Source organism: Physeter macrocephalus, chromosome 5, assembly GCF_002837175.3.
Source record: "Physeter macrocephalus isolate SW-GA chromosome 5, ASM283717v5, whole genome shotgun sequence".
In the NCBI taxonomy this organism is placed as follows: Eukaryota; Metazoa; Chordata; class Mammalia; order Artiodactyla; family Physeteridae; genus Physeter; species Physeter macrocephalus.
In genome coordinates, this window is record NC_041218.1 from 43,739,290 (window position 1) to 43,764,750 (window position 25,461).

The 25,461-nt window shown below is 39.9% G+C and overlaps 1 protein-coding gene across 1 annotated transcript in view; it reads right to left on the reverse strand.

Moving 5' to 3' along the window:
• The window catches only part of NPSR1 (neuropeptide S receptor 1), a 135,588-nt gene that overhangs the window by 86,604 nt on the left and 23,523 nt on the right, over positions 1 to 25,461 (reverse strand). The window contains 2 exon segments of the mRNA XM_007128296.2: positions 20,707 to 20,761; positions 20,764 to 20,836. Of these exon segments, the coding sequence (XP_007128358.1) occupies positions 20,707 to 20,761; positions 20,764 to 20,836 (128 nt within the window).

The window sequence follows — 25,461 nt, forward strand, 5'->3', positions numbered from 1 at the left end:
ATGGTAGTTCTAGTTTTAGTTTTTTAAGGAACCTACATACTGTTCTCCATAGTGGCTGTATCAATTTACATTCCCACCAACAGTGCAAGAGGGTTCCCTTTTCTCCACACCTTTCCAGCATTTATTGTTTGTAGATTTTTTGATGATGGCCATTCCAGACAGGGTAATCTTAAAGGAACTTTTTCATGGCTTCAGCCTGTAGGTGACACAATCACTTCTGCTCACATTTCATTGGCTTGAACAAATTATATGACCCCATACAGAAGGGAAGAAATATTTCTGCCAAGCATTTAAGGTAAGGTCACACAGAATATTCTGTACGGCTGACTGACAATTCCTTGGTAGAGGCTCCAATGATATGATTTTCTGAAGCATTTCTAAATGTTTCATTGCATGAGCTACTTTATAATCCACTTGTGCTGGATTGGCTGTCAAAAAGGGGATTTCCTTGGGAGAAGGACTTTCTGAATTCACATTCTCATGTGCTTATTCCAACAGGAATGCTGGCTTGGGATGGCATTGCCTTTCCATGCTTGAGCTTCTTGATTTATTAAATTAGATATTCTTTCTTTGCTGCCTTTCAAGCAATCCGAATTGTGAGGCAGTCATAGATCTCCACTCTATTCTGAAGCATCAGCAGGGCAGAAAGGAACCTGCCACAGCCTTGACAGCTATGCTCCTCTCACTCTTTTCCCCACATAGGCTGTCCTCAGTTCATCTTCTTCCAGACAGAGGAAACACAGTAGGACTTGTCATTTGTGCTAATCTGAGCACACATCTCCACTGTGAATTGTGCTACCCTGGGGCTTCTGTTCAGAGATCAGTGCTGGGCTGACATGGGAGGTTTGTGATCCTAGTAAAATTTCTTATAAACGTGCATGTGGTTTTATGTCCTTCAAAATAATGGCACATCTTCATTCATTTGACTCCTGGTCTCTGTGGCACTCCTTGATGCATAGTTAAAGTGACTTGGTAGCCCATCTACCCATCTAACCCTGACCCCAGCTCTGCTTTACTCCTGAGGCTAATCAGGAACTGGGTCTGGGTCTTTGATGGGGAACAACCCTGCAGACCCCCACTTAGTCAGCCTTGGAACTCAAATCCCAGCTAAATGGCACCTACCTACCACCTGACTTCTTCTTCCAGGGGACCTATCACCTTTGGGAATTCCAAGGCAGTTCTGCAGGTGCTCTAATGAGAAGAGGTCCTTCTATGGGAGGAGTTTTATGATCAATTCTGAAGGGCGCCATTGGATTGTCTTATTCTGAATCCATGTTTCTATTTGGCTTTTACATGGGAATTTCCACAACCGCAGCCAAGGACTGACACATTGCCTGATTCCAGTAGTGTGGTCACTAGTCTCTAAAAATCCACTCCCGGCCCACCTCCCATGGCAAGAACCATGTTTCCTGTTATTCACACCCTTGTGTGGTCTCGTCTTGAATCCTGGCTGGTGTGTGGCTCGTGCCTGGTCAATGAAATGTGGCAGAAGTGACACGTCATGACTTCTAAGCCTGGTCCATAGGTATCCTTTCAACTTCTACCCCGTGCTCTTGGAACCCAGCTGCCACCCTCCAAGGAAGCTCTGGAGACACCCATGTGAAGAGGAACTGAGGAAGCTGTCTTGCAGTCCTTGCTAAGCTCCCGTGGTCAGTCAGTGTCACCATGCCAGCCACGCCATTCAAGCTATTCCTAGACAAGTCCCAGACATCATGGAGTCCATGTCATGGACCTTGCTGTGTCCTGCTTGATTTCCTGACCCTCAGAAACATGAGGGGGAGTAAACTGATATTTTGAGCCACTATCTTTTGGGATTATTTGTCATATAGCAATCAATGACCAGAACAGGGGACCCTTGTTTATGTGAAAGATGTCCCCCAGAGGTGTCCAGTGGACTTGGTGCCTGGTGTGTGGTGCACAGTGGGTTTGAGATCCTATTTCCTGAGGCTGTCATATCTGGAGGGACCTGAAACAAGGCCTAGGACAAATGGTTGGCTTCCCAGCCTGTGGGGAGATTTTCCATTTCTCAGTCACAGATGATGCAGTTTCCCCAATTCCAGGCTTCATTCAGGCAGTCCAGTTCCGTGCTCGAGTCCTGAAGCCTTGACCGTCTCAGAGATGTGACAACATGGCACCTAAAATATCACATCTTGATTCCCACTGTATTCTGCAGGGCTTCAGTTCCCATAGCCTTCCAGCCTAAGGATTTGCTCTTTATTTCTGGCACGTGAAGATTTCGCCTTCTGCCTTTAAGATAAGTTATTAATTTTTAAAAAAATATGTTTTTTCTTCTAGAAGTTTTAATTTTGGGTGGGGGTGAAGGTGGGCTGCAAAGGAGGAGTTCCAGAGGCTGCTCCATCTGATATTTTAACCTCATTACCTTATCTTCTTTCTAGAATATTTTTGGGTATTTGCCCCCTACATCACAAGACTGTGCTAGCAGAACCATGAATGTGCTAACTCTTTTTAAAGATGCAAATTCTTTCAGAAAAATGAAACTATGTCGTTGGTTTCTAGATGATTAAATTCATAGTTGTAGTCTATTGTTCCAGGATGGCTCTGACAATTGAAATTCTATTAGCTGTGGGGACCAGCAATGGCAGTTACAGATCAGGGAGGCACCGTCTCTGCCCAGTCTGGTCTTTTTAACAAAGAGCTGTGTCCTTAAGATCACGACCGCTTATAATCCATATCCGCTGTAGACAACAGCTAATGGAGCCAGGCTGCTCACACGGATCTCCTAGATAATGTAGAGACTTTTTTCCCCATTTATATTTTAATGAAACTAGCAGATGGGAATTCATCTGTAACATTCAGCAAGAGAATTAATATACTGAAATGTGGCCCTTTGACAGTTGCTCAAATGAGTATAAGGCTATCAGGGCAAGTGAATGGAGGAAAAAATAATTATAGAAGGAAGGAAACTGGAAACAGAACTGAGATGATTATGTAAGTCCTTTGAGAAATGAATAAAGGGCCCTCTCAGAAGTAATTAAGTCTCTCTCTTATATCCACATGCTGCATTCTGGCTTATACACTTAAACACATCTCCGGTTCCACTGCATCTCTGCTCAGACATCAGTGATGACCCAGTGCCTGCATTTATTACACTCCAACTCCTAGAGTTGGTCTTGGGTCTCAGATGCTTCTGCAATCTGGCCTCAATCTACCCCTAGAATAGGGATTCTTAATCTTGCGTGCATTTTTGAATCATTGGGGACATTTGTAAATTGTGGTTGCCTTCTCACATACACAAAAATAGACCAAATATTATAACTCACATGCATGCTAATTATATCATTGTCTATATACTATCGTACCCACCAACAGACTTCAATAACAGAGTTGAATTTTGAAAAGATCATGTTGGCTACAGTGTGAAAAAAGACATTATAAAACAACAGAAGAAAGTACAGATGGGAATGTAAGTGAAAAAGTAGATTGGAGAAGTGGGAGAGCTTCAGATGGGTATCTGCAGCATTAGACAATTAATTAAATTAATATTACTTAAATATATACAAAATGTTAGAACTCTGGTGGGTTCTGAGTGTAAGGGGAAAGAGAATGTATAAAAACAATACAAAACAAAACATCCACCTTGACATCAGGTGGTTCACAGTACAGTGAGAGAGATAATATAAACAAGCAGCTGTAACTGAAGTGGCATAAAGAACTACAAATAAATTATAAGGAGGGAATAGAGATCAGATCATGTGGCGATGTTTGTGGAATAATTAATAATAATACTGATGCGTGGGTCCCACCCCAGTGGCGCTGATTTAATTGGTCAGGATTACCAGGCATCAGTACGTTTGCAAAGTCTCCATTGACTGGAATGTTCAGTCAGTGCCAAGGAGCGTGTTGTATGGTCTTATCCATGCTTCCGGGCTGCTGTGGGGAAATGGAAGGGACACTCCTCCAAGAAGCCTGGGTTCAAGTCTCAGATTTCCCAACAGTGACAGCAGAGGACAAGAGCTAACATTTCTTGAGCAGGATCTGTGCTGAGCATTTCATGGACATCTTCTTAGTGTTTCTCAACCCTGGCTACATATTAAAATAATCTGAGAACTTTGAAAAACTACTAATGTCTTGGTTTGGCCCCAGATCAATTAAATCAAATCTTTGATATGAGTCTGGACATATATATATATATTTTTTGTAACTGCTCTTGCAGTTGATTATCTGCAGGATGTTGAGAACCACCAGCTTTGGAGTCCACTAGGTGATCATATTTTTATAAACCTACTCACTCCTTTATGGAGTCCCTGTTCCCTAGCCAAGCAAGCCTGTTTGCCATATCCTGAAAACATCACTAAGAAGACCCACAGGCCAAGGAGAGCTTCTCAATTATCCAATATTAGGTCAGGTAAAAAGGTTTTTCTCTTATTGGCTAAAGGACTTCTTTTCAAGCTTCTGATTAGTCTGTGAGGCTCCAGTATAGGAAGTACAAAGAGCACATTAGTCACTAATAGTGGAATCTAGAAATAGGTAATTTACATTTCCTCCCTCTGTTTTCTCTCCTCTACCTGAAGGGAGGCCATTGTATATTTAGTTTAAGGATCTTGGGGAGAGGGCCAAAATAACTCGGGATAGTCCTTCCCATACAAACTTACTGAACTTTTCAAGTTTGGTCAGAAAGTAGCCTTTCTAGGTATTCCAAGTAGGAAAGGTTTTAGATACAGGGAATGAGACTTAAGAGGGCTTAGGGAAGCTTTGGCTTGAGTTCATGAAATCAGAAAGCACCTGAGTGGCTACAAAGCACCTGCAGATGACCTTAGTTTGCCCATGGCACCAAAGCAGGTGGTTTATAGGAGCTCACCAGGAGCCTGCAAACTTCAAGAATCTTTGGAAGCACCAGGAGATCAGATCAGGTAACTTCCAAGAACTTGCTCAGAAGTTGCTACTGATAATCGCATGTTTGCCATCTGCTCGTGTTCTGGCAGAACTGCCACTGGAGAAAGTGGTTTCTCCTTCTCGACTATCTTCCAAGTCTCATGTCTGTACCCCTCAGTGGCAGAATGTGACCTGGAAGTAAATGGGAAAAACAATTCTGGGAAATGCAGCCTTCTCCCCTGTGATGCAAAGCAAAACCTGGAGAGAGGCAGTGATGACATGGAATTAACAACAGACAATCTGGCAAAATGAACTCAAGGTAAGTCAAGACAAGCTTATTTGGGGGAAGACTTAGAGGGGGAAAAAAAGAAGAGGTGAGAAAAAATGTAAATGGGAAAAAGAAAGAAAGCTCAAGAAAAAATTTCTCTTGAAAGCAGAGTATGCAGCCAGTAGGAAGGTGCCTCTGTGTACTTGGCCCCACGAGGCTCACAGAGTGACTTTTCTGCGGTGATTTGAAATCTATGGTTTAGTCCTCAGCACGGCAGATCCAGAAATTAGGTTTTCAATCTGTAGCCACCTCCCACAAACCTCACAGTTTCCTGAACAATCTATCTGAGAGACTTAAGTAGTCATCAGAAGGTGGTTTCATGATCGTATAATCAGAGAAAGAATTGGTGGTTGGTCTTGGAGACCCCTTCAAACTGTCCTAGACCAGTGTGTGTTTAATATCTGCACCCACACGAGACTTCTGTTCCTCAGGGCTTGGCACACTGTCTGTTTTGCTCACCACTAAATCCCTGGCACTTAGCATAAGCCTGGTGCATGGCAGATGCTCCATGAGCTTTGATTAATTGAATGGATACATAATCATCGTGAGGCCTGATGACATATCCTTGATTCAAAGGACAGAACACTACATGAGTGACCTGATTTAGTACTTCTCTCTCTTGGTCGGTAGTAGATACTTAGTTCCATAGTTTCTCTCCATTTATTAAAAAATTTCATATTGTCAGTCTTTTTGAATCTATGGATATATATGGATATATATTATATGTGATATATAGACATATAGGTATAATATATATCTGTATATATAATATATGATATAATGTATCTGCATGTATTATAAACTGTATCTCTCTATATTATATATAATATATTTCTCTCTATATTATATACACAGTTACAGAAAGTTATAGATAGATATTACATAATATATATATCTAATGTATATATATGTATTATTACATATTATCATATTACTATTTAGAGGATTGCATATTACTGAATAATCTATAGCAAAGTAACTATTTCAGTGGATCTAGAAGACTCTGCCTTTTCCCATCATGGATCGGTTTAATAAATTTAACTATTAAATGGAAATCTTCTTTCCCTTTCTTTTACGTCCGGGGCTTGGAGCTCTGTGAATGTCCTTCAGGATTTCCTACATGCAGATGCCAAGAAGTTCTACTAAAGGCATACCCCTCACTTGTGCTCTTCCAGCACTACCTGGCCAGGTGTCTCCCAGAGGGCTCCATGTTCCCTTCTAAAGCCTGTTTTCTCTGTACTGACTCTCTAGGTGGATTAGACCAAGCTCCTCAATGTCCCATTGATTAATTGATTGATTGAGGATTGATGGAGGAAGATCAAAACTTCAACACTGGATTGTTAAGCTAGGGCTGACTAATAATTTGCTGAGCAACAGGTGTGGTAAAGATTGTTCTTCCTCGCTTCCCTGGCTTTGCTTATGCTGTGCCCTTCATATGCAATACTGTGAGTTCCTCCTGCCACCCACTGTTTAATTCAGTTTAATTCTCTCTACTTTTCTGGGAGTGGTTCATGGTGTTCCAAGGAGCCTTCCCAAACAACTCTGTCCTACTTTGTTCTCTTTTATTCTAATCTACTTGGTACATTTGGCTATACTAGTCATTTTAGTGCTAATTGTATTACATTATACTTTTCCTAAATTCGTTCAACTTTGTGTGTGATAATAAATTCTTGAGATAAAGGAACATGTCACATATTGGGGAGTGTGTGTGTGTGTGTGTGTGTGTGTGTGTGTGTGTGTGTGTGTGTGTATTCCCCCATAGTGCTTAGCAGAATGTTAGGACCTGTAAATATTTTATATTCATTTTTCATTTATTCATTTGTTCATTAATTCTCTCAACAAATATTTATTGAATGACTACTATGTGTCCAGGTCCTTTTCTAAGTTGTTATAGAACAAAAATCCCTGCCCTGTATTTTCGGGAGTGTAGGCAAACAATAAACAATAAACTCAATGCATAAGTAAATTATAGCATAGTAGAATGTAACAATTGCTATGCCAAAAAAAGGAAAAATAGAACAGTGTGAAGGAAGTCTCAGGAATTCTGGGATCTAGGGCTGGTGGGTTGTATTAATTAGAAACCCACAAGCAACTGATATTTGAGCAAAGATTTGAGGAACACGAGAGAGTGAGCCATGCAAACATCTGGGGAAAGAGCTCTCTAAGCTGAAGTTACAGCATGTGCAAAGGTTCTGAGGTAAGATTGTGCCTGGCATGTTGGAAGAACAGCAAGGGGTCCTTTGGGCTGGAGCAGAGTGAATGAGGGAGATAGCAGTAGGAGAAATCAGAGAGGTAATGGAAAAGCCGGATCATGTAAGCTTAAAAGGTCTTTGTAAAGCTTTTTGGATTTTACTCATGGTAAACTGGGGAGTCATAGGAGGGATGTGAGCAGTGGCATCACCTGATCTGATTTTTATTTCAAAAGGACTTTTCAGATTGCCAAGTCGAGAGTATTCCAGAGACCTAAAGAGAAGAAAACCTTCTCTTTAAAGGGTCAGATAGTAAATATTTTAGGCTTTGTGGGCCATATGATCTCTGTCAAATCTGTTCATTTCTGTGCCATTTTAGCACATAAATAGCCGTGAACAATATGTAGACAAATGGGCCTATTTGTGTTGTAATAAAACTTTATTTACAAAAACAGGCAGTTGACAGTGTTTGACTTATGGACTATAGTTTGCCACCCTTGGCATAGACTATAAAGAGGTAACTATAGAAACAGGAAGACCTATCAGGAGGCTATTGAAGTAATCCATGCAGGAGATGTTGAAAGCTCAGAACTGAGCGGAAGCAATAGAGATGGCAAGAAGTGGTTGCGTTTTTTTTTTAAGGCAGATGATTTTCTGATGAATTACATGTGTGGTGTGAGAGAAAGAGAGGAGTCTAGGATGACTTCTTGTTTGTTCTAAGCAACGATAAAGATGTGCTGGCAGCAATTGAGGTGTGGAAAGCTATGCATGAAGAAAGGCATTTTTAGACGTGTCAAGTAAGCGGTTGGCAACACAAGTCAGAGCATCGTGAATTGGATTAGCCTAAAAAGTATGCTACAAGGACACGTTTTAATCTCAAGTGTTGATTGCTCGAATTTTGAGACAATGACCCAATTGTACAAAAAGCTGGGGAATTCAGAAGCATGCAATGATATTACCATGGAGGAAGATGTTGGTCATAGATCATGTCCAGCCTTTGTTTGTATAACAGTGATCACACTGTTATTGCCTAAGAAACAGTAAGCCAAAGAAAACTGAGTTAAAAGTCACTGAGAGTTGTAAAACTTCCATTAATTATTAAAATTAGAAACAGGCAACAATTCTTAATGTTAAAATTTTTGGCAGAGTCCGTCTAGAATTGAGCCAATAATTGCTGAGCCAAGGACAGAGTTGCACAGGACAGAGCTGTGGTGCCTGTCTGGATACTAAGTTGCTCGACTCTGACGATCCTCAAGGTGTGACGATAGGGACCCCTTGAACAGGTGCTGGTGGCTCTCAAACCCCTTTAGGGGAAAAGGACCACCTGCAACTCCAGGTTCCTCATTCTTGCATCCTCACGCTGCAGAGGGGCTACGGGGCAGGGCAATTGCACTCGAAAACTCTTGCCAGGCCACTTACCCTCTCTGAGCCTTGTTATCCTCATCTGGAAAACGGGAATATTTATCTCACAAGGCTGGTATAAAGTTGAAAGTGATGATATTTGTAAACATCTTGAAGGTTTGTGCTCACCAGTCACCCTTCTATCTGAATATCAGGGAGACAAACACAATTGCAGTTCATTTGATCTGTGTAAGTTCCCGAGTTGAATCGAATAAGCTAACTTTATAACTTCATAAATTTTACTTTTCTCAGGCAGAGTTTTAATGTTTTTAATCTTCAAAGATATTTGGAAGGCTCCCAGCTCTTGGGTAGAGATATATTCTGCCCTGCTCTGGATTCCAGGCATTAACTGCCCAGCTGCCCCAGTCCTGAAGCCCTGAGAAAAATCTCCCCCCCCGCGACGCCTCCCCTGAATAGAAGCTCCTGAGGATTAAGCACTCTGTCTTTTCCCCCCTACCATTTGTAATGCGGTTATCTCTCCAACATCTACTTCTTCTTTTAGTAAGAACCCAACTTTTAGTTCAAATATCTCATCCTAGCCAGTGTGCTCTGGGGAAAGCTGAATCCCTAGGAGTGGGGCATTTGACTTCAATCTGAACTCATCAGTAATTGCATATCTTGTTCACACTGATTAGTTCACATATGAGCATATAGCTCAAGTTAGGTTGGTGAGGGGCATGTACTTGTTTGCTAAGCACTGCCGGGAAGGATGGCTTCCTACATTTCTAAGAAAATTTCTAAAAGTCACAGTCTTTCTCTGTGCATGTGGACAAGAGTTCCCCAGGAGTCATTAGTAGGCATCCGTTATGGGTTCACTTGTGTCCCCCTACCCCCCCGACAACATGTATTTGTTGAAGTCCTAATTCCCAGTACTTCAGAATGTGAAAGTATTTGGGGATAGGGCCTTTACAAAGGTAATTAAGGTAAAATGAGGTCATATGGGTTGGACTTAATCCGCCTGACTAATATCCTTATAAGAAGAGGAGACTAGGACACAGACATTCACACACTCGAAGAAAGACCATGTGAAGTGTAAAAATGGATAAACAGAAACCTCAATTAAAATACAGTCAGGAAGCCAGAAGGGGGAGCTCTCCTGTCCTATGAAGACAGCAGAGCCCAACAGGAAGAAGAAAGACTTTCTCTTCTTGCCTGGCAAGAGCTCAGCCAATGAGAAAACGTCAGCACAACTCAGCCAATGAAAAGCCATTATCGTTTGAACTCTCAAGTTCTCCAGTGGCCCCTTTGTTTCCTATAGCCCTCCCAGCTTCCCTTTCCCCTCTTTTTTTTGGGGGGGGGCCTCTTACTGCTGTGGCCTCTCCTGTTGCGGAGCACAGGTTCCGGATGCGCACGCTCAGCGGCTATGGCTCATGGGCCTAGCCGCTCCGCGGCATGTGGGATTTTCCCGGACCGGGGCACGAACCCGTGTCCCCTGCATCGGCAGGTGGACTCCCAACCACGGCGCCACCAGGGAAACCCCCCCTTTCCCTTCTTTAAAAGAGTTCTTCTCTCCTTCCTGTGAGAGGACTTGCACATAGCTTGCCATACTTGCACACCCTGAATGGCAATTCTTTACTGATCCTGAATAAACCCTTTTTTTTTTCTGGAGAAATAATTGGCAGTCTCTTTGTTATAGATCAACAGAAGACAAAAGAAGAAGATGGCCACCAGTTCAAGGAGAGAGGCCTCAGAAGAAACCAAACTTGCCAACATCGTCATCCTGGACCTCAAGCCTCCAGATCTGTGAGAAAAAATTTCTGTTGTTTAAGCCACCCAATCTGTGGTAATTGTTATGGCAGCCCTAGCAAATGAATACAGCATCCTACAACCAGGATGAGGAACAAGGCTGAGGGTGATGCCTTCTACCATGTCAGAGACAGGGTCCTTGGTGGCATTCCTGAATCGCTAAGCAAATCAAGCCCAAAGCTTATTCTGTCACTGAACTTTGCATGACAAAAGCAAAATTGTCCCCCTTTTTGCTTTATTGTTTCAACTGTAACTAATAACCAAGTAACACCACTGTGTCCTTAGTACCTAGAACCAAGCCTCATCGTAGTAAGTGCCTAATAGTATTTGTTAAATGACTAGAGGAAGGAATGAAAGAATAAGCCACAAAAGGAATTGTAGTGTGTTGATCTGGGAAGCCCAGTGAGGTAGCAAACAGCAGAGGAGTGAGTCAATCTTATTATTATTGCTATTATTACTACATTCCATTGGACACGTTCTATGTGGACCAGGAGACAGATATTACCATTTTTAAGCAACAGAGCTAATTTATAAAGGTGACCTGTACTCATTATAACAAAAGTTGTTTAATTGGCAGACATCTGAAAATGTAAACATTCCCCTCAATTTCTACAACTGGAAGTTTCTAATTAGAAGCACAGGACTACTAGAGCCAGATCAATTCTGGTCTCTTAAGATCATCCAGAGAACTCCTTCATTTTAGAGATGAGAAAACGAACACTTAGTGAGGTTAAGTGCCCTTTCCAGGTCACACAGTGTGCTAATGGTGGAGCAAACGGAGGGAACAAAAAAGAAACCCAATTTCTGTAAAGAAGAAAAAGTTTTCCTGGGATAAGAGTTCATTCCTTTTAGTTAAATTATTCCCACAGTGATAGGACAATACCTTCTTTTCCTGCTCAAGAGAAACTGATTTTCTTTACAAACATAGACCATCTCTTCTCAGAGTGGGAAACAATGACGGTATTGTATAGCCACTGTATGAGTAATCTAAATGAAAAGCATGCACATTTACTCAGATGTTAGCCAATCAAGCAACTTTTAGTGGAATGAGTGAGTCATATGGTAGAGAAATTTTGTAATATTAAGTAGAGAAGAATACACAAATGTCAGAAAAAAAAATCCTTTAAAAAAAACCCTTTTAGTTCAGGAAACATACTTAAATCTTAAGCAGTGTGTTTTGTGTTCTTTTTACACTTTAGAAAAACTTTGACATTGTGGCATAAAAGGTGAAAGATGAGATAATAAGACATTAGGTAAGTTGTAAAAAGAGAAATACTGAGAAGTTGACAGAGATAAAAAGTTACTGGATAATATAAGGAATGAATGTTTTGAAACTGCTCAAAGGAAAAGCAACTTTTAAGATACTTTAGAAACATTAAAAAGTAGAGTTAACACTGCTAATCAAAATCAAATCAATAATTAGAAAAAGTTTTAATAGTTAGAAGAATAGGGCCAAGATATCTAAATGGTGAGAGAGAAGGACCATAGTTACTGACGTATGAATAGTTAGTGCTCCTGAACATAAGATAAGAATAAATGGAAGATAATCAATATTCAGACATAAATAAAATGAGCTAAGAAATCACTTTAATCTGCAGATCCAAAGAGCTTACTTGGCAAAAAGCAAAACTGATATAGTGGATCAATAAAAAGATATAACCAGGTAGAAGTATGAATCCTCAAAAAAAAAAAAAAAATTAGGGGACTTCCCTGGAGGTCCAGTGGTTAAGACTCCAAGCTTCCATTGCAGGGGGTGTGGGTTTGTTCCCTGGTAAGGGAACTAAGATCCCATACCCAGCTCAGCGCAGCAAAAAATGGAAAAGAAAATCTGGAAACAAAAGAAAAAATCTGGTAAGCTATAAAGGAAGAAATTCCAGGCTGACTTTAAACTTCTCTGTAACGTGGGGTGCCAGAAGTCAGTGGAGCAACATCTATGGTGATCTGAGTTGTGAATTCAAGATTTCCTCATCTATACTGCCATTGTTGTGGAGGCAAGAGAAAGTCTTTTTCATTGATGCTGGGTGCTTGAGAGAATCCTATCCAGGATGAAAGAGGAAAAATATTAGCACTCAAAGTACTCCAGAAAATTTGAAGCTCTATCAAAATAAAGGAACCAAGAATGGGGAAGCCAACTATTGGTGAGCATTGAAACATTCAAATATAGAAATACTTGCTGATGATTATTGCAAGCATAGTCACAAAGCAGAAGACAAATGCGATAAATATATTTTTTAAATGAGATTTTATTAAAATGCTTAGTCCCGAAACAAATGCAATAAAAATTAAATAGATGCATTTAATATTAATATCACATAAATAAAATTTAAGCAAGCTAATAAATGAAACTAGAAGGATTGTGTGTGAGTGTGTGTGTGTGTGTGTGTGTGTAACATTAAGCACTCAGACCTATATTAAACATATATCAGTCAGGGGCCTTTAGGAGCCAAATAACAAAATGTTAAAATTTATAAAATAAATATTGATAAAAAATACTGGGAGAAAATGAGACAAAGTGTGAAACTTTTTAACAGCACTTTTAGTCACTCATGACATATCAAATAGGCAAGAAGTACATATATGGAAATAGAGAAAATCTGAAGACTGTAATTAATAAGGGCAAATTCAGAAAGATAAGCACAAAGAATACATTGAGAGACTGAATATACATATGGACAATGACCAGACTGTATATAAAAATGGAACTCTGAACCGCAACCTGAAGTAACCAGCTGAGGAAGCCAACCTACTATCTGTAGCAACCAGTCCAGAAAGCCAAACAATAACTGCTGTAGTGATCTGCCCCAAATAGGCAGCACTTGATTAATAACTGACAGCTTCCCTTATTAATAACCGACTCTGCTTCCAACTTAGGACCAAACAGAGAAAGACAAATATGCAATGCTAACCAATCACATAGGATGCTGTGCTTCTGGTTAGTCTGCCTACTGCTTCCCATGCCAACAGTTTCCAATCAGGGCACACCTGCAGTCTTTTCTTTCTTTTATTTTTTGTGTTACAAAGCTTTCCCACTCCTCTGCCTACCTTTGAGTCCTGCCAACACAAACGATACTGACTTCCTTGCTATATAGTAAGCTCTAAATAAACAACCATTGCTTTTTTTCATTTAGGTGATTTTTTTAAAATTTCCACAATTTTAATTATTATGTCCTAATTTTTAGTAAACGTTAAATATTTTTCAAAATAAATAATTACGTGTTATATCAAAGGTACTTTTAGTAAATTCCAAAGAGCAGGAATCCTTCTAAAAATATTCTCTGACTGCAAGGCAATAAAATTAAATGTGAATTACAAAATGTTAAAGAAAAATAAAGTTGCCTGGAAATTAAAGATAAAAATAACCAAAAACTACTAAATAGTTATTTAGTAGTGAAAGAGGAAATTAAAAATTCAACACTAAAATATTTGGAAAATAAAAACAATAAGAATTATCTCATAAAATTTATGAATTAAGAAAAAAATCCATAGTCTTAAGCATTTTCATTTTGAAAGGGAAGAATTACAAGTAATGTCATCAAGATGGCAACATAGATCATTCCTGACTTCAGTCCCCCTCACAAGAAGACCAACTAGGAAGTGTCCCTAGACAAGACATGATTTTGAAAATGCTAGAAAACAGGGGTGAGGTGAAACCACCCCCTGGACCACAGAGACCAAGTAGGACCATGTTAGAATGGTAATTTGAAGAATTACACTCTGACAGCATCGTCCTTCCCCTAGGCAGGCACAAGGCCACACTGAGAGGGCTCTACTGGGCCTACAATTTCTCCAGTGGGGAAAAAATATCCCAAAGTGAGCATCCACTTCCCCCAGTGTTGCAGGATGCTTCCTAGGGTGCCCTCTCTGGTCTCAACTCACAAGAATCACTGGGAAAATCTGCAGGGCTTGACCACTGTGGATCAGAAACAAGCAGAGAAGAAGGGTGGAGCTTATAGCAGCCAGTGCTCAGATCTTGGCAGATGACATTTCTCTTCACACATGCACCAGAGCAAAGATCACAGATGGTGACCCCATTTGGCTAGGGAGCTTAGTTGGTATTTTTGCCTGATTTGGGTTGCAGGATATAAAATCAACATACAAAAGTCAGCTGCATTTCGATGCACTAACAATTATCTGAAAAAGAAATAAAGGAAACAATCCCATTTTCAATAGCATCCAAAACAATAAAATACTTATTAATAAATTTAATGAAGGAGGTGAAAGATCTGCACACAGAAAATTGTAAGATACTGATTAAAGAAATCGAAGAAGACACAAATAAATGGAAAGATACCCCCTGTTCATGGATTGGAAAATTTAATATTGTTAAAATGTCCATAATACCCCAAGCAATCTATAGATTCAATGCAATCCCTGTCAAGATTTCAATGGCATTTTTCCACAGAAATAGAAAAAAATTCCTAAAATTCATATCAAACCACAAAAGACCTCAAATACCCAAAGAAATTCTGAGAAAGAAGAACAAAACTGGAGGCATTACACATTCTGATTTCAAAATATACTACAAAGCTGTAATAATCAAAACAGTATGGTACTGGCATAAATATAGACACATAGACCATTGAAACAGAATTGAGAGACCAGAAATAAACCCATGCATATACAGTCAACTAATAGTTGACTGTAGGGAGCCAAGAATACTCAATGAATAAAAGATAATTTCTTCAATAAGTGTGCTGGGAAAACTGGATATTCACATGCAAAAGAATGAAACTGGACCCCCTATCTTACACTGCTCACAAAGATTAATTTGAAGTGGATTAAAGAAAAATGTAAGACCTTGAAGCCATCAAACTCCTAGAAGAATACATAGGGAAAAACTCCTTGATATTGTTCTTGGCGATGATTTTATGGATATGACACCCAAAGCATAGGTAACAAAAGCAAAATAACCAGGCAGGAATATGTCAAACTAAAATGCTTATGCATAAAAAAAGAAATGATCAACAAAATGAAAAGGCAACATATGGAATGGGAGAAAATATTTGCAAACAATATATCTATTAAGGGGTTAATATCCAAAATATATAAGAAACTCATACAACTCAATAGCCAAAATAGAAATAATCCATTTAAATTATGGGCACAGAACATAAATAGACATTTTTCCAAAGAAAATATTCAAATGGCCAACAGGTACAAGAAAAGATACTCAACATCACTAATCACCAGGGAAACGCAAATCAAAACCACAAAGAGTTATCACCACAAATGTTAGAATGGCTATTATCAGAAAGACAAGAGGTAAGTGTTGATGAGGATGTGGAGAAAAGGGGACTTTTGTACATTTTTGGTGGGAATGTAAATTGGTGTAGCCACTATGGAAAACAGTATGGAGTTTCCTTAAGAAATTAAAAACTCCCATATGATCCAGCAATTTCACTCCTGTGTATATATATATCCAAAGGAAATAAAATCTCTATCTTCAAAGTATCTGCACCTCCATGTTTATGGCAGCATTATATACAATAACCAAAACATGGAAATAACCTAAGTTTTCATCAGTGGATGAATGGATAAAGAATATATGGTATAGGGCTTCGCTGGTGGTGCCGTGGTTAAGAATCTGTCTGCCGATGCAGGGAACACAGGTTCGAGCCCTGGTTCGTGAAGATCCCACATGCCGCGGAGCATCTAAACCTGAGTGCCACAGCTACTGAAACCCGCGCGCCTAGAGCCCATGCTCCGCAACAAGAGAAGCCACCTCCGTGAGAATCCTACGCACTGCAACAAACAGTAGCCCCCGCTCACTGCAGCTAGAGAAAGCCCACACGCAGCAACGAAGACCCAATGCAGGCAAAAATAAATAAATAAATTTATAAAAAAAAGAATACATGGTACACATACACAATGGAAGATTATTCAACCATAAAAATGAAGAGATCCTCCCATTTGTGACAACATAAATGAATCTTGAGGGCATTATGAAATGTCAAAGAAAGACAAATGCTATAAGTGGAATCTAGAAAAAAAAAAAAAAAGAACTCATAGAAACAGAGGACAGATTGGTGGTTGCCAGAGGTGGGGATTGGGGGAAATGCGTGAAGATGATCGAAGGGAACAAATTTCTAGTTGTGAGAAGAGTAAGTTCTGGGGATGTGATGTACAACATGGTGACCATTATTAACAATACAGTATTGTATATTTGAAAGTTGCTTAGAGAGTAGATTTTAAAAGTTCTTAACATACTCCCCTCCCCCGCCAAACACAAATTGTAACTATGTGAGGTGATGGATGCTAACTGAACTTATTGCAATAGGTACATACAGCATATCATTACTTTGTACATATTAAGCTTATACATAGTCTATGTCAACTTTATCTCAATAAAGCTGAAAAAATATTTAACAAACGAGTGAGCAGAATTAAATAAATGAACTGAGTATGCAACTCAAAACCCCAGGGAAAAAGTGAGTGAAATTAGCATTGGAAGTGGTAGTGAACTCCATGGATGGCCTTGAATACCTCAGTCTTCCTGGTCTCACCTCCCTTGCTGAACCTCTCAATTTTCTCTGCTGTCAGATAATTAACAGGAAGGCTTTGAGGGTGGCACATACCTTCGTTTATTAGTAAATTGCTCTCCAGAAAGTGCTTTGAGGCAAAGCTAATTTCCACCAATGTGAGAAGATTTGGTCCTGTCAGAAGAAGGACGTTATTTGAATATGTGCCAAAAATATATATTTTCTGTCTTTCCTTGGTTGAACACTCAATGGGAGTTACTCTCATTAGCTCCCCTTCTTTATGGCATTTGAATAAAACAGACAAGTCAGTCTTGAAGATGATAAATGACTAATAAATTTTAATTGGCACTTTAGCTCATAAAATATAAACAGTCATTAAATTCATCCAATAGATTGTTAAAATGGAAGTGCTAAAAATGGCAGAATATGCCAAAATAGCAGCTTTAAGAACTTCTGGTTTCCTTCTGTTCTCAAGACTAAACCTACAGTCAAAATTCCTAATGGAAGATATAGAGAAGAATTAGGTAAGATTTTTTGAAGGGATCAGAAATGTGGAGAAGAGGGAAGTGAATTAAAATATACAGATGCGGGCTTCCCTGGTGGCGCAGTGGTTGAGAGTCCACCTGCCGATGCAGGGGACACTGGTTCGTGCCCCGGTCCGGGAGGATCCCACATGCCACGGAGCGGCTGGGCCCATGAGCCATGGCCGCTGAGCCTGCGCGTCCGGAGCCTGTGTGTGTGTGTATATATATATATATATATATATATATATATATATATATATATACACACATATACAGATGCAAAATAAAAACAATTCTTCAAATGTCTTGTAACTGATGTGTTCTTTGTTTTCACAAATATGAGTGCTGCTATAGTTACTGTGGGGGAAAGAAAGGCCAAATTAGGTGTGGCTTCTTCTCTGATAACACTAGCTAGGGTGGAAGAAAATGCTCCTTTTTAAAATAAGCAAATTAGACTTGAGTAGGTACAGATAGAACATTTACAGGTGAACAAAGAGAATCCGTGTCCTCAAGGAACTGGTCATGATTCTATAACTATTGCAAGCCAATAGGGCTTTTGTTTTCAGGGTCCTTTTTAAACAAGACTCAGTGTGGATCTGTGTTGGTAGCTTCTAGAGCATTTGTCCCATGACATTTTTCATCATCTTTTAATCCTGGGTGACCTAACAGGACATTGGCCAGTTTGAAGCTCACAAAAGTGTCTTCTTTTGATGCAGTAAGTTCATGTCTATAAATTTTCTTAAATAAATAATAAAGAATGCTCACAAGATTTAATTGTGAGAATATTCATTGCAGAATTGCTAATAATAGCCAAAAACTGGGTGGGGGGGGTTATGTGAATAGTCAACAATAGGAGTTTATCTACTTAATGGGGCAGTCATCCAATGGGTCACTGCAGTGTTTGGACAACATGCGAAGTGCTGGCCTTCCAAGACATGAGGTCTGAAGAAGAAAGCATGGCACTCTGGAGGAAGCACCTTCAAAGCAGTCAAATGGGTAGTCAAACAGAGATTCATTGTCTAAACTTCTCAGTTCTCAATGGAAACTGAAATACGGAAGACAAGCTATGCCAGAGACTGCTACTTATCTCTGTTCTCTCATTCTTCCTTAGGAAAAGAAGCTTGATTTTATTCTGGCCAATGGGTTAAAAATGGACAAACAAAAACATTTACCAGCTTTTCTTCAGTTAGAGATAACAAATGAGATGCAAGCAAAAATTAATGAGTGGGAGTTCTAGGAATGCCAGTTAAGAGGACACATAGCTGGCATGAGCCCCTCTTGTCCTTCCTCCTCTTGTCCTTTCTGTTAGACTAGAATCTGGGGATGATGACAGGAGTTCTAGCAGCCACCTTGAACCAAGAGCCATCCATACCATGAGGTGACCTTGAGTATGAGAGTCCTTTAATAGAGTAAAAATATACAGGAGCCTGAGACCCCAGTGATAAGAAAATAAAATATGAGCCCTGGACCGTCTACCTCCAGAATTCTTTACATAGATGAAAATAAATCCTTGTAAACTTAAGCCACCATTATCTGGATTTTATAGATGTGCAGATGAATCTAACTCCAATTGATTCACCTACTAAATGGAAATCAAAATGTTCCTTAAAGAATCACTCAAGGATACCGGCCTGTAAGTAGGAAACTGCCCTTAGGAGGTGAATCATGATGGAAAATATTATTTAATGAAAGGCATTAATATTGCCTTACCCAGTAATAACTGTTAACGCTTCTTTTTCTCTATCAGAAGAGCCAGGAATAATGTCTCTGAATTTAATTTTCCAAATATGTGTGTCACTGATGATGTCAGTTGAATCTGATGATTCAAGAATATGTTTATGTGAAAAAATTTGGTCATCCTATAAAACAACATTGGAGAGTCAAAGACACAACTGGTTGTAGCTGAAAGTTTTTAAAATATATAATATTCAATTTTAATATATTTGCTTTGCTATAATCCAATCTCCCTCTGTTGCCAGAAACATTTGACAAAGTCTTTTAAACATAGAAAGTTATGTTTCTGTGGATGATTTTAAAGAATATAAAAGAAAGGGGAGCTGAGTGCCCTGTTAGGGTCAGTATGGCTTAAAAAAAAAAAAAAAGACTAGGGAAGGTGAGATGCCTGTAAAAGAGAGCAAAGGTTCAGCAGAGTTAGCAAGTAAGAACCAGAAGTGATGACTAAAAATATAAAGTCCAGAAAATTTGAAGAAATCTTGGGGAGGCCATTAGCATAGGATAGGGGACTCAAATTTATGTAAATCTGAAAGAATAGGATCCTTCAGCTGATACCAGAATAACCTTTTTATACATATTGAAGACTCACATTTGTACTCTCAAATCCCTTACTACAGCATCTGAGATCATGGTAAAATGTGTATGAAGGAAATTTTAACACCTTAAATAAGAAGTTAGCCTAATCTCAGACTCTAGGCAAACTTTCTCTCTCCAAGAATTCTTCAGTTGAAATGCTCCTGATCTGACCCCTTGAGTTTTTCCAGAGGGAATTAACAAATTAATTTATCTAGACTATCTAGACTATCCAGAACATTCGTGAGAAATTAAGCCCAAGTTAACACAGCAGACTATGGATTTGACTTGAACACGCAACTCTTCTTTTTGACAATAGATGGTGAAATTTCAGTTGTTCATTTATTATTATTCTTGACAGTACTTTAAATTCTAAGCTGATATCCTTACCACCTCTAAATTCTTACACTCTAGAAGAACACATAGTTTTGTAGAATGTGGGTTACAACACTGTAATTGAAAAAATATGGTGAAAGAAAGTTATTATACCCTCATCCAAGAATTTTGCATTTACTCGATAATCCTAATTACCCTTTACTCTATTTTCTGGGATATATTCTTTAAGCTCATAAGGTGGTATGTATGGTAATATCACCTTAGTGAACCATGGAGGGAAAGGGCATGGAGGGAAAGTAGAACCCTTTAGAACGCTTTGGTAGCACTGATAATGATATTTTCAAATTTGTTGTATAAGGAGTTATTTTTATAATGGAATCTTATAAATATTTAAATATGTTAAATTTGCTGGAAGAAAAATTCAAATTTGAGTTTTATATCCCTATAGAAATTTCTCCCAAATTTGTGGTTGCATTTTGGACTGATAATACACCAATTCTATTGGTAAAATAATTGAAAGTGAGGAGCCATTGGAATTCTGCACACACTGCAGTTATGTTCCTGTGATGGCCAGCTGAGTCACAAAGAAGGCCATTCTCGACTTCCTCTTCCTTCTCGTGTAGAGAACGGCACGATGACATTTCCAACAATAGTGAAAACAAAGAGGACCCACAGAGTTATCAACTGCTCAGTCTGTGAGAAACAAAGCAACACAAAACTGGTGTATCAGTGAGGACCAGGGTACTTTACAAAATGCGAGGCTCAGGCTTTGGTGTTGAAATGTCTTCCTCCTGGTCTCCTATCCCCACCTGTCAAAGCTCTACTCTCAAAGACACAGTGGTCCTTATTTACACTGACAGCAGTGTAAATTGATGCAACCTTTAAAAAGATCCATTTGGAAATATATGTCAAGAGACAAAAATGTATACACAGTATTCTTGCCAAATAATTTTAAGCCTATGTGAAAGAATTCTAAGTTTGAAAAAGAACACTACAATCACAAAGATGTGCATATTTATTGTAAGAAGAAATTGGAAATTGTTGAAAGATAATAGGATAGTTAAGTAAATAAAGCACTTCAATTCAGTGAACTACTATGTAGCTATTAACAATGACAGGCGTGAAGATTATGTGGCAACATTAAAAATACTTATAATGGTAAATAGAAAAACATAATAAAATTGTATGTTGGGTGTGATTACAACTCTGCAAAATTATACATGCAGGGAAAAGACTGACGTATACTAAAATGTTAAGAGTGGTTATTTTAGGGTAGTGTGATTATGGGTTATCTTACTATTTCTCCTTTGACAGAATTGTATAATATAGTAATATTAAAGTTCCACTGAATAATGTATAATTAGTAAAGATGAAAAAAGTAGGAATGCTACTCATTTAAAATGTCAAGATCTTCATAAAAAGTTTTCCACTCTTCCTTCAAATGGAACATTCCATCTACCTAAAGTCCATAGCCCAGAATAAGCAGAAGCCCGGGGCAACAGGATGGGTTGGACATAAGGACGGGTGGGCTGAGCTGTGGGTGAGGAACAGGGAGCCAAGGGGGTCCAGAGGCAAGTCGGAGATCAGAAGCCAAGAGACTTCAGCCCAAAAGATCTGGGCAGAGTCCTGGTAAGAATGCACACGTCTAAGACTGGGATGAGAAGTCCTTCTCCTGTTTGGAGAAGATGGTAAGAAGAGCCTGAAGGAACCCCATGTGATGGTAAAATTGTATGTGTCAACCTGGCCAGGCTAGAGGACCCAGATGTTTGGTCAAACCCTAGTGTAAGGTGGTTGTTGTGAAGGTATTTTATAGATGTGATCAACATCTACAATCACTCGACTTTAAATAAAGGCAGATTACCCTCCCTAATATGGGTGGACTTCAACCAAATGAGTTGAAAGCCTTGAGAGCAAAAGCCGAGGTTTCTCAGAGAAGGAATGCTTCCTCAAGAATTCCTTGTGGAACATAGAAATCAAGCCTAAGTTTCCAGCCTGCTATATCCTTTAAGGATTTCAGACTTGCCAGTCCCCATAATCACGTGAACAAATTCCTTAAAATAAGTCTCTCTCTCTCAATAAAATATATTATCTATCTATCTATCTATCTATCTATCTATCTATCTATCATCTATCTATCTATCTATCTATCATCTGTCTTCCTATTGGTTCTGTTTTCTGTGGAGAACCCTGACTGACACACTCCCTGAGAATCTGAGGCATCACGGCAGCACTTTTTATATATTAAATTAATTTTAAATTATACAATAACAGCCAAATAAATTCTCCTATAATAATTCAGATAAAGCTCAAATCCCCTTTGTCCACCACTTTCTATCTTGATCAACTCCTGTCTCGCAGAAGGTAAATATCCTTTTGATTACACTGTATATCCTTCCTATCCTTTGAAAAATACTTCATAAGCATGCACACACACACGCACACATCCATAGCAAATAAATATCAGGCTGATATTAAAGTTCTCCATCTCACATTTACAGATGGGTCCTGAGGCCCTGGTGGAGGTCAGGGCCTTGGAGCCACAGAACGGTAGAAGTTAAGGAGGACGGGCCTTGTGGTGGTGCCGGGGGACGGGTGGGTGCACAACTGGAGTGGGAGGGCCGCAGGGTGGATGACCTCTGCTGCTTTGAAGGGCACAGGTGGCAGATACTTCACCACCAGCCTGCTTACATCATCTCCCATTTGGAGAGCAGAGTCTTTGCTCAGTGCCAGGCCTCCTGCTTTTTCTCTGGTCCTTTTCTAACCAGAAGGGTCACATTTTTCTGGATGATTCAATTCTCTAGCAGCCTACATATGGGTGGCACTGAGAAAGCATCAGGAATGAAAAGTAATTATTTTGAAAAGGGTTATTCTGAGAGGAGTGAGGGAAAGAGTTTTTGTAGGAGAATTCTATTCTTTGAGATTGATGGGCAACTGTGCTGTCAGGAGAAAATACAGCAGGGGAAGCCTTGATGTACCAGACTGATGTTCTCCATTCCGGATCTTGTGTGTAGGTGGTGGGACATAAATAAGTGGTTTGAACTTGGAGGACCTACTTTATAAAACTGTAGAGCAACTTGGGGACCAGTGCAAGAACATAGGTGGCTTGGAAATCTCTCTTAGCAGAAGGTCTCACGGACACTATGATACTGATAGATGATACAGGGGATACATAAGGCATCTATGTCCACAATATGGTCATAATGTAGTGTGCTGCCAGGGAGGATGATGGCACCCTGGGGGTGTTCATGGTTCAGAAAAAATCAAGGAGCGCTTGGGGCAGGTGATATGACAGGTAGGGGCCTGCGAAGTCCTTTCCAGCCCTGCTGAGAATGCAAATGAGGGATTTTCCACGAATTTCTCCTATTTCTCTTAGGAAATCATTTTCATCTGGAGAAGCGTTTTGATGCCTTAAAATAATTTCTTGTTTTGAATTACAATGCACTGTATCACATTCAGCAAATTTTCTCTGCTTGGGTAGTGGTGGAGGGTAGTTTATTTCTACAGTTGTCCAGTACTACGTCGATCTCTGTTGAACTCCTTCAGCCTCAGATGAAGAAGGAAGGGAAAAGTTAGAATGCTTGTGATGTCTCTTTGTCAGATCAGAAATCCAGCTCTCCATGGTGAATAGGGAGAGAGCAGTGTCGGGAAGCAGACAAAGGAGGAGGCCTGGCACTCTGCAGGGGACGGTAGAGTGGCGGGAAGGCGGGGAATACAGACTGTTTTCCTCACTGAGTCGCTTGCCTTCACCAACATCATCCCCAGGCCTGCCCAGCTCCCGCATCCCTTTAGCTGGGAGAAAGCAGCTGGCGTGTGCGGCACTCAGCGAACTTCCCACAGAAATCTGCCCCAGACTCAGTCTCTGGGCTGAACTTTTCTGTGGTTGGATTCCCTGGGTCCCACCCCCCCCTCCCCGATTCTCCAGGGTGACTTACTGCAGGGGAGAGAGAGAGAGAGAGAGAGAGAGAGAGAGTGAGTGTGAGTGAATGAGTCTGCTACCCTGTGCTCGGGCGTCTTACCTCCTCTACACCTTATAGAGATAACCTCCAATTTTCTAGCAGGTGGGCATCAACCTTCCCTATCTTCTACTTCTGACACTGAATTTTTTCCAACTAAAATTACACTCTGAAGCCCTTTTGGCTGAGAATTAGAAAGAGTAGGAGAGTTAATCAAGTGAAGCCAGGGTAATTGTGAACTAGAAGTCAATGCCTTTTCTAGAATACACCTCTCTTCATGCACCCCTTTCCTGACATAACTAGTGCCTTTGGTAAGCACAGTTAGGTCACAGTTCCAGGAACACAACACTGAACTGGGTAAATGATTTGCTTTTCACAAAGTGTGTTGGTGATTATGCTGCTGGCACCAAGAGTCAGATTTCCAGAAATCAAGTTTCTCTAATGGAGGAGCCCCCTGGCCTCCCACTGGGCATGGAACGGCTGCTTTCTTCATCTTTGGACTGCATCCAATCTCTTCAAAGTAGGCTTGGGGATCAGAACCGCTCTGCTGGGAGCACAGAGTGACAAACACTGCAAATCAAATTGTCCCAGTTAGATGTTGCAGTGAATTGGAGGTCAAGTCTCAGGAGGGCTGGAGCAGTCAGTGCTGGCTCGGCTGAGCCTTTTCTTAGGAGCTTGCAGTAACTGTGCTTTGGGCTGGCCGTCCCAGGGTGCTCTGTGAACAGGTCAGGGTCTGTTCTCTTTGGGATTAGATGATGTGTATGGAGCAGGTTGAACAAATCCTGTGAAATCAGGTCCACTCCTTCTGCTTTGGAGTTTTCTATTGAAAGACAATCTCAACCTTAAGTCACTGGCTCCAGGAGATTTCCAGATGAAAGAAGTTCCCTACTGTTGCTTTCCAAGAGCCATGTTTATTTATTTGTTAATTCATTCAGTATCAGTGAATTGTCTCTAGTATAAAGTGTTGGCACTACAAAGGAAACTAAAACATGTAGATGGTATAAATTATACCCAGCCAAAATTAAATCCTGTTTCATCAAGTTGTACAAAGGTCATTAAGTATGAAAACATTTACATAGTTGTAGGATCGTTTATTCATAGTACAATTAAACCCATGCTTGCATATACACCTAAACACACATGCATCCCAGGGTAATACGAGGATTTGGAGAATTATGACAATAGGAATTGGGGAAACGAGTTTAGAGGCGTTTGAGCATCACAGTCAAGTGAGCCATTTAGTAGAAAAGTGAGTAGGTATTCAAACCAGCCTGATTTGGAATCAGATTCTTTACTACTTGCTAGATGTGTGACACATCAGTAAGTGATAACCTCTCTGAGCCTGTTTTCTCATTTATAAAATGA